Here is a 10,655-nt window from a genome sequence, read left to right as displayed (position 1 = left end):
CATATAATTGTTGCTCGGAGTGTCAATAGATGTGAAAACCAGATTGATGTTGATAATTTTTATTCAAACATTGGGAAATTTCAAATTTTAATACTAAAAGTTTTAAGTTTTCACTTCTATCGGCAGTCTCTATAACTGCCAATTTTTTTTGTTGATAATAACGATGCAAGTGTCAAATATAAAATCTGTAAAAAATATTCGCAAAAAGGGCGCACGACCACTGCATTACAGAATCATATCTAAAACATTACACTTCCGCTTCCGTATCCGCTTCTGTTTCCGCTTTCGCAAAAATTTACTATTTACTTCTGTTCCCGTTATGACACTTCTGTTGCACCATTAGATAGGGAGTGGTGACGGAGAGTCATAGATATCCATAGTTAGACATCCTGTCCACCTTGTTGATCCAGTTCAACACGAGTTTGAGGATGATTACATCAATGAGGTGCACTCTCGATTACATAGGTTCTGCATAGGAGGGACGATTTTGTGGAAGATGTTGAATTCTTTTGTTAAAGGCGTTTGGCAACTCCTCTGCGACATCCAGCCATCCAAAAGTAGGAACGCAACACAAAAACCACAGACGTAAACTTAATTTTTGTCATTACTAGACAATGTTCTATCGCTAAGCACGAAAACCGGATTTTTAATTTTGGATATCTAATTTTAGGGTATCCTTCCTATCCCAAATTAGTTTTTTTATATTTATGTTTCAGGTCATGTGATTGAAACAAAAAATCCATGATAGTAATTTTTGTTTCAATCGTTTAGCCACATTCTAAAACTATTCTAGAATATCTGACGTGCAAAATTACTCTACCCTAAGGTAATTATTTACCCTTTTGTAACAGTCTGAAAGCGGAGAAACAAAAAATCCTATGTCACAAATGAATTTATAATTGTATGGGCAATTTACTAGTGAATAGTTGAACTGTATGCTTTACACAAGATCACTTTATGTTTAAGACCTTTTGTTTTGTGTGTTAATTTATAAAACCCCATTAACGGACTTTGAGATAACACAGTATTCAACATTAGGCTACTATCCAAAATTACATAATTTTATATTCGAGTACCTGTTGCTATTGTTGATACGGGAAATAAAACTGTAAATGCGTGTTAATTCGTCTATAATAAATAATTTAAAAAAATACGCACGTGTGCCTCATCTCACCAACATTTCAGATATTCCTTTGTTAAGGGATTATCATTTGATTAATTATTTTAAACAATATAGCTAGGAAATATCCACTTCAATTTTTTTATATGTAATATGTATAGATATATATATTACAACATTCCCTTATCGAATCACTTCGATGCCGGTTACTCTGTCTAATTAGTAGCCCATTATTAGTACATAAAAACTGAAAATTTGTGTCTGCATTGTGTGTGAAGAAACCAAGCTAGACAATCAAAATTTATTTTTTTTTTGTTTTTCCGCGGAGCACTATGAGGTTGTTGTATGTTTTAAGCATTCTAATTTATACAGTTTTATCTTACAAGGTCAGTTATGAAAATTACAAAGTTTATAAGGTACATCTCAAAGACAATGCAGCAAAGGAGAACTTTTTGTTAATACACAAACAAATTCCACACGTAAGTGTTAAATAATTTCCACATTTTCAATCAAATAAATGACTGTTGGACACGCAGCTCCAGTCTTTCCTATCCTGAGCTAATCATCGCATTTTTCTAAAATTAGAACGTCCCACATCCTTAACTATTTGCAGTAACCGAATAGTAATCTAATCTAGTTCTACCTCTACTCCTTTTAACCCTTGTTCCTGCCTTTAACATGTCTCTGACTAATCCCTCACGCCTGAGAAGGTGTCCTACCAGCCTATCTCGCCTATTCCTTACTGACTTCCATAGAGTCCTCTGTTCACCTATTCTTTCTAATATCACATCGTTTCTAACCTTCTCTATCCATGGTATCCTCATCATTCGCTTGTAACGTCACATTTCGAACACTTTTAACCTTTAACCTTTTTTCCTCCGTACCCACCGTTCATGTTTCGCACCTGTACAGCTCCAAACATACATCTTTAACAATCTTTCTCGAATTTCTAAATTACCCGTTCGCGAGAATAAAAGTGACTTCCTTTTATTGAAGACGACTCGACCCTGCGCTATCCTCTGCTTTATATCCCTACTAGTCCTTCCGTCCTGATTTATCTGACTTGCTAGATACCGAAAGTCAGACACTTCTTCTAATTTTAAAACATTTTTCATCTTCTATTTTTACTTCGCAGTAAAGTTCAGGCACACTTTCGGCATTGCCTTCGTACATTCTTAAGTAAGTACAGTTCTAAATATCCAAAAATTACTAGAATTAACCGTGTTAACCGTAATGCTGAGAAAAAGAATTACAAACCATTTAAGCAATTGTTTAACGTCATCATTTAACAACCTGGTGCTAATAGACTAAATAACCGAACGCCAGAGAGGGAATTTTCACAATAGAGAACATTCTTTAAAAATTTGAAGAATAGTGAATCGACTGCTTTTATATTATCCAGTATTATAGAAACAATTGCATCGTCAGTTTGTCGTCTCATTGACTGCCTGCAAAGAAAATAGGCTAAAAGACAAAATAAAAGGCTTGTGACGTAATGATGTCTTCAAAACAGTAGTCTCGAGTCTAGACATCGTTTGAAGGAATGAAACTGGAACTTTTCAGAAATAGGTGCTTTGTACAAGGAAATCCCCCAAGGTGACTCTTGAACGAATGCCTTTTACCAAAAAATTATAGAAGCATTTTTCTTGACGTAAAAATCGAAACTGTATGAGTTAAAACTAGTGAACAATTAGTTATTTCGTTACTGAGATGACTTGATTGCTATTGAGATAAGAGAACTACTTGTGGTTTAAAAACCACTAGATCAATTATTGTTATCTTAACTATTCCACTAGTACCTATCTACGTCTAAACTTCTTGAGTTTTTTGTATGTACGTACCAGTCTACGTTTTTATTGCTTACTGATAACAATATGGTTTAAGTACTCATTAAAAAATGTCCTATAGTGTTATGACTAACACTCAATTTAATTGGTTATTGTTGTCTCATAAAGTAATTATTTCAAAAAAAAGAATAATAATGTAAATATCAATAAACTGAAGATAAGTAACGCGTGCGTTTTCCACAGGGACGGAGCTAGTTTTTTTGGCATGGACAAAAAGAAGGCTGTTGTAGAGTTTAAGCTCCATATGAGTTGATAATCGAGCATAGGGATATTCTATTATACGCAATCATCAAGGGCGACATTATCATTTGAAAAATCTTCGTTTACTTTCTGTAGCGATGTGACCTTCAATTTGACCGGCGCAAAATAGAAAAGAACAGCACTAGGCCAGAAAAGGAAGGAGACAATTCTCGGCCGAACTCTTAACCGGCGAGGAGCGTATAATCCGTACAGTACCGCACGAAAAAATTGACCATTTTATCCAGTACAATTGCATTGCTCAAATGTGCTGTTATTGGTACCATTTACTACTGAAAATATCAACGACATGTTTATTTATATTTGAAGACATATTAAATGCTTTAACGCTTGTTTTCCACTCGCACTACTATTCATGATTGAACTAAACTTTTGGCAGGTACTGTATGAAAAATTATGTTTAATGAACAAGAGTCGAGATTATAATGAGCTTTTTTCTCCCTACCTACGATTTTGCCAGTGCGCATGCAAGACATTGGAAGGGGCACATCGCTAGAGAAACTAATTGAAGTATACGACGTGGTACAGGAAAATTCGTACTAATACTTCTATTTGGGCAAAGTAATAAATATTGTTGCATTATTTTAAGCAAACAACCTTGGATTATTTGAGGTTTAAATTTTACATCACATTGGACTAATATTTAAGGTGGGTCAGCCACATTAGCTCGGTCCTACATATTTCCTTACAAAATTTTACCTTAAGCCAAAACTAAAGGATGTGTGCCATACGCCATCTGTTAAATTTGATACCGTACTACCTCAATGACGTGTAGGAATGCATTAATAGATGGCGTCACCAATAAAATTACAATTAAGGAAGCTCGCACATTGAATAATTGTTCAACTACCAATTTTTTTCTCATAAAGATACACGTATGCCTTTGCTAATTTATGTGAACCCGACACACCCTTCATAAAGTTAAAGAGAATCGTTTAACCCTCGTCTCGTGATGTGTGACGTGAAGCAGGTGTGATCGATATTTTTCTGTTCAGAACCGATATGTAACGTTAGACAATCACAATTAGATAACAATTTGTTGCTAATGCAACACAAATTAGCATCAATTTGGACGATGTGGATTGTGTAGTGATGATAAAGCAATTATCACCAAATAATAGCTGAGATGTTTATCTAATTATCACTTAGCATATTACCATTCGAAAGATCGCCAGTTTTCTGTTTGAAGCATTTCAGTTGTGCAAGTTCCTACCGGGATTTTCACTTGTTGAATATTTATTAAAACAATTTTTCGTGTGTCTAAAAGAACGTCAGTGAAATAGAAAACGTGAATAAGTCCTTTTAATGGACATTTAAACTATTACATACTTACATTTTCGTGAAACTTTTAGTAAGAAATGTAAGATTGATCCATTTCTAAGTACATCAGGAATATGAAGAAGACTATAATAATTTTTGTAACAATCATCACAGGATTATCCCAAAAGGGTAAGCAACCTACTCTAAAATTCATCAGATTGAAATACTGTTAAATAAAGTTTCTCCACAAGTTATCGTCGTTTATAGTTGCTTACAATTAGTATATTGTAGTTGTTGTTATATTTTGTTTACGTGGCCATTTTACGATCTAAAGGCTGTCTAACACTGTTTCGAACCGGAAGGATGAAAACAAAATGGTCTGTTTCCTTAAATACGTAATAAAAAACAAACGAAAAGAATGACTTTCAGTCGAGAATTGTTTTAACCGACTCACTTCATCGGTGAATGATAACAACCTGTAAGTGAAGTAACTCTCAGTAACACTGACACTGTATCTATTATTTAATAAATAAGAAGAATTGAATAATTTGTTGTATCCGTTATTTAAAATTACGCCCGGCCTTCGCTGATTATGTTAAGGATGGGCTTCGCGAGCGTTATACATAATTAGGTTAAAAAAAATAGTCTAAAACTGGACATAGAAACGGAGCATGTATGAAACACAGTTTTCTAAAAGCCAAAAATTTGAGAACAGTTGTAAATGTAAGAAAAAGATTTATTAAAATGCACGGCATCTATAAAATCGTCTTGTAGGGGTCAGTGGCAGCTAGTGCCATTAAAAATAGACGAAGAGTTGCAAAATACCGAAAAAATAAAAAAAAAATTTGCTTATACGCTTTCTAATATGTGATAATGTGTCAAATACCATGAGTATTGCTAGTTAACCATAGGCATGCTAATGAGAGGTATGTTCAAAAATAATCGCGAATTTTCTGTTTTTTCAAAAATTATTTATTTATTCATGACTATCTATTTTGTCCCCTTCAAATTAATCCCCACCAGATGTTATACACTTGTGCCAACGTTTATTGCTGTACGAGTTCTGTTCAAAAAGTATGCGAATTTTAAGTTCTTTCAAAAATTATTTATTCATGACTATCTATTTCGTCCCCTTCAAATTAATCCCCACCAGATATTATACACTTGTGCCAACGTTTTCCCCAATCCTCGAAGCACTTCAAAAAATCATTTTTTTGAGATCTTGTTCAGCTTCTCCTTCGATGCCGTCTTTATTTCCTCAAGCGTCGTTTCATGGGCCTTTTCAGTTTCGGGAACAAGAAAAGTCACATGAGGTGACATCTGGGGAATATGGTGGCTGCGGCATTATTAGTTTGTTGTTTTTGACCAAAAATTCGCGCACAATCAATGATGTATGAGCAGGGGCGTTAACATGGTGCAAAAGCCAATTTTGCTCTTCCACAAATTCGGGCGTTTCTGCTTGGCGTAAATTGCGCATAACTTGTAGGTAATATGCTTTATTGACCGTTCTACCCTGTGGTAAGAACCCATGATGCACCACGCTCGTGTAATCGAAGAAAACTGTAAGTAAAATCTTCACATTCGACCCAATTTGGTGCGCTTTTTTTGGTCTTGGTTCGTGCGGTAGCTTCCATTGGGATGATTGAGTTTTGGTTTTCACGTCATAACCATAAACCCATGATTCGTCACCAGTTATGACCCTCTGGAGCAGGGTCGTCCAGGACAGAGTCCAACAGCTCCTTAGCAATGTTAATGCGATGCGGTTTTTGGTCGAAATTGAACATTTTTGGTGCGAATTTCGCGGCGACCCGTCTGGTGCCCAAATCATTGATAAAAATCGAATGGCAGGAACCAATCGATATGTTTAGGTCCTTAGCAACTTCTCTAATGGTGATTTGACGATTGGTCAATACTATTTTCTTCACTTCATCAATGTTTTCGTCTGTTGTTGACGTGTTCGGGCGTCCAGCACGCTATTTGTCGTTCACATCTTTTCAGCCCCCTGAATATTTTGTACCAATGATAAACGTTGCTTCAGTCCAAGGTAACTTCATCATATGCCACAGTCAACATTTAGAACGCGTCCGTGCACTTAATTTTGTTTTTCACACAAAATTTGATACAGATTCTTTGATCCATTTTATTAGCCTCGACTAAGGCATACGCTAAATCACATGGACCAAATAAAATTTAATCAAGGATTTGATAAGAATAATAAATTGCTAAGCAAATGATTTTATCAAAACTTTTTTGGTGGATGTTTCTTAAATAAAATTAAATACACATACTACCAATTCTAAATAAATAAATGTCCAATGATAGGTACATTTGTTTTTTGACTGATTAACCCAAAAATGACAGTGTCATTAATCAGACAGCGTGAATTCAAAAATAAGTTCAATTAATTAATGTATCGCAAGGGAAATCGTGTTCATGATTTTATCCATTGCATCGCCTTAGTCTAAAGATTTCATCCAACCAAACGTTTCTGAATAATTTTACTTTATTATAGTTTACTTTTCATATGTTTTATTGTACTATTTGATGAGTGAAACATAGTTTACATTTTGACGATACAAAGAATGAAATCTCACCCTTTGGGTCAGTTGTTTTTGGGACAACAGAAGCATAAAATTGACTTTTCTGTAATTCCAGACATGTCGTATAATGAGGCTTAGACATGGCAACACTCTGATAACAATGGTAGTTTTATTACAGATACAGTGGGGTAAGAAATAACAAATTTTGTAACAAACTAAATCAATCGTAGATTATCAAATAGAGTACCATCACATTTTCAAGGATCTTGTGGTAAAAGATCAAAAAGATGTTGATTTAAACTGAAAGAAAATTAGAATCAAACCTTATTCTTTTTGTAATATTGACACCATCCGAAGAAATTGCAAATGTATTCATTAGAAGATAATTTTGTAACGTGCGTGACGCTAATCGATACAGATGCCAATCTCCACGTTATTTGCTAGGATGGAGCTGGATTTGTACCGAGCGGCATGACCTAGAGGTCCAAGTTTTTCTCTGGTTTCCTTGGATCACTTAGGCAAATGCTGGGGCAGTAATATTCCACAGATAATCTTTCATTCTCTTCTGTCTTCATTTCGTCCGTCTCATCTTTCTCACTTGAACCACCACCAATCCATTCCCACGACTGAAGAGGGCATTCCGCCCTACCTTCCGGCGTAGTCCGCAGGGATTGTCCGCCTCCAGCATTACTGGCTGGTAGGAATGAAACATCCAAAAGTTTTTTAGCTGGATTTGCCTGACAAAAAAGCCACGGTCATGTCATCAACCAGTATAGATTGTATCCATATCCTTTTACTTCTTTCTAGTTAATTTTCGCATTTCCATTAATTACTATGTATCTTAAAACTACATTTTGATTGAACGATGCGGATGCGGAACTTCTGTTAAACTGTTTTGCGTTTAACTTCACTTTTGTCCGTGGTGTAGGTACGTATTATAACTTTTGCTGTCAGGTGTAGATGTAGATGTTTCTTGTACTTAATATTATGTTTTAACGCATTCTCTTCTTTTTAAAGTTTTTGGTATCAAATGTTACCAGTGCAGAGACGACACGGAAAAAGATTGCGTAGGAAATCCTATGAAGTACTTAAAGGAATGTGCCGAAAAGACGGGTACATCGAGGGAACGGTATTGTAGAAAAGTATCCTACAAAAGTAACTATCTGACATTGTTGCTCAAAGGTTTTGGACGTCGTAATCTTTAGATTCTGCAATTTTTAGTTTATTTCTTACCGAAAGAGAAGGATGTAATCGTAAGGGAATGCGCCTATAATAACGACGAGGGCGACAAGTGTTATTACAGTTCGGAATGGAATAAAGGGTCAAGCTTTATTTGCGAATGTCCCACTGATGGTTGTAATGAATCTTCACACGATCCAATTGTTTCGTTTACACTTATGGGTTATTGTTTGGGATTTGTCTTTTGGAATTTTCCGAGTTAAAGACTTGTAATTTTTCTCCAAATGTACATAAATAGTAATTGTAATAATAAAATAGCTTTCTACAAATCCTTTTGTTACTGATTGAATTAAGGTAACTCCTTCTTGATGCGGTGGGAAAGAGCAACAATTTTTCTCTCATAAACGTAAATAAAAAAAAAAATAAAACGAAACCTATCAAAATTGATCAATAGGAAAATAATTTAATTTGATTTAACTTGAAAGTGTTGCTAATTCCGCAAATACGATTCTAGAGATTTGATCTAGGTATATTGAAATTTTGCTTGAGCAATTCTTTCCACAAAATTATGTCAATGTTCCAAAGTTTTTGGCATGAGCACATTCTTTAATCTTTAAACAATTTATGCCAATTATCATTACTATAAGGTCGTCAATCTTAAGACTGGATGGACAAGCATCTCCATTGTTTCCTATCCTGAGCTAATCTTCGCATTTCTCTAAAATTAGAACGTCCCACATCCTTAACTATTTGCAGTAACCGAATAGTAATCTAATCTAGTTCTACCTCTACTCCTTTTAACCCTTGTTCCTGCCTTTAACATGTCTCTGACCAACCCCTCACGTCTGAGAAGGTGTCCTACCAGCCTATCTCGCCTATTTCTTATTGACTTCCATAGAGTCCTCTGTTCACCTATTCTTTCTAATACCACATCATTTCTAACCTTCTCTATCCACGGTACCCTCATCATTCGCATGTAACATCACATTTCGAACACTTTTAACCTTTTTTTTCCTCCGCATCCACCGTCCATGTTTCGCACCCGTACAGCTCCAAACATACACCTTTAACAATCTTTTTCGAATTTCTAAATTACCCGTTCGCGAGAATAAAAGTGACTTCTTTTTATTGAAGGGGACTCGACCTTTATCAACTTCTATTTTCACTTCACAGTAAAGTTCAGGTATACTTTCGGCATTGCCTTCGTACATTCTTAAGTAAGTACAGTTCTAAATATCCAAAAATTACTAGAATTAACCATGTTAACCGTAATGCTGAGAAAAAGAATTACAAACCATTTAAGCAATTGTTTAACGTCATCATTTAACAACCTGGTGCTAATAGACTAAATAACCGAACGCCAGAGAGGGAATTTTCACAATAGAGAACATTCTTTAAAAATTTGAAGAATAGTGAATCGACTGCTTTTATATTATCCAGTATTATAGAAACAATTGCATCGTCAGTTTGTCGTCTCATTGACTGCCTGCAAAGAAAATAGGCTAAAAGACAAAATAAAAGGCTTGTGACGTAATGATGTCTTCAAAACAGTAGTCTCGAGTCTAGACATCGTTTGAAGGAATGAAACTGGAACTTTTCAGAAATAGGTGCTTTGTACAAGGAAATCCCCCAAGGTGACTCTTGAACGAATGCCTTTTACCAAAAAATTATAGAAGCATTTTTCTTGACGTAAAAATCGAAACTGTATGAGTTAAAACTAGTGAACAATTAGTTATTTCGTTACTGAGATGACTTGATTGCTATTGAGATAAGAGAACTACTTGTGGTTTAAAAACCACTAGATCAATTATTGTTATCTTAACTATTCCACTAGTACCTATCTACGTCTAAACTTCTTGAGTTTTTTGTATGTACGTACCCGTCCACGTTTTTATTGCTCACTGATAACAATATGATTTAAGTACTCATTAAAAAATGTCCTATAGTGTTATGACTAACACTCAATTTAATTGGTTATTGTTGTCTCATAATGTCATTATTTCAAAAAAAAGAATAATAATGAAATATCAATAAACTGAAGATAATAACGCGTGCGTCTTCTACAGGGATGGAGATAGCTTTTTTGGCATGGACAAAAAGAAGGCTGTTGTAGAGTTTAAGCTCCATATGAGTTGATAATCGAGCATAGGGATATTCTATTATACGCAATCATCAAGGGCGACATTATCATTTGAAAAATCTTCGTTTACTTTCTGTAGCGATGTGACCTTCAATTTGACCGGCGCAAAATAGAAAAGAACAGCACTAGGCCAGAAAAGGAAGGAGACAACTCTCGGCCGAACTCTTAACCGGCGAGGAGCGTATAATCCGTACAGTACTGCACGGAAAAATTGACCATTTTATCCACTACAATTGCATTGCTCAAATGTGCTGTTATTGGTACCATTTACTACTGAAAATATCAACGAGATGTTTATTTATATTTGAAGA

At 35.1% G+C, this 10,655-nt stretch overlaps 2 protein-coding genes across 4 annotated transcripts in view; both read left to right on the top strand.

The window, feature by feature from the left end:
• Positions 1 to 4,233: 4,233 nt before the first annotated feature.
• The window catches only part of LOC108736702, a 9,778-nt gene continuing 3,356 nt past the window's right edge, over positions 4,234 to 10,655 (top strand). The window contains exon 1 of one of the 2 annotated variants that reach the window (XM_025981326.1): positions 4,234 to 4,674. In XM_025981326.1, the coding sequence (XP_025837111.1) occupies positions 4,620 to 4,674 (55 nt within the window). In that variant the 5' untranslated portion in view covers positions 4,234 to 4,619. The remainder of the gene's footprint in view (positions 4,675 to 10,655) is intronic. The other variant, XM_025981327.1, reaches the window with a different exon arrangement.
• LOC108736688 lies at positions 4,778 to 8,553 on the top strand. Of its 2 annotated transcripts, XM_018469218.2 has the most exons (4): positions 6,755 to 7,086; positions 7,141 to 7,213; positions 8,043 to 8,180; positions 8,247 to 8,553. In XM_018469218.2, exons 2-4 carry the CDS (start codon positions 7,153 to 7,155, stop codon positions 8,465 to 8,467), a joined length of 420 nt encoding a protein of 139 aa, XP_018324720.1. In that variant the 5' UTR covers positions 6,755 to 7,086; positions 7,141 to 7,152; the 3' UTR covers positions 8,468 to 8,553. The 2 variants fall into 2 exon arrangements, with proteins under 2 accessions (XP_018324729.1, XP_018324720.1); XM_018469227.2 differs by lacking the exons at positions 6,755 to 7,086; positions 7,141 to 7,213 and adding an exon at positions 4,778 to 4,963.

This window comes from Agrilus planipennis, unplaced genomic scaffold (assembly GCF_000699045.2).
Source record: "Agrilus planipennis isolate EAB-ADULT unplaced genomic scaffold, Apla_2.0 scaffold5, whole genome shotgun sequence".
Lineage (NCBI taxonomy): Eukaryota > Metazoa > Arthropoda > Insecta > Coleoptera > Buprestidae > Agrilus > Agrilus planipennis.
The sequence above is the reverse complement of the archived record's forward strand: the minus strand, read 5'-3'. Positions and strand labels throughout refer to the sequence as shown.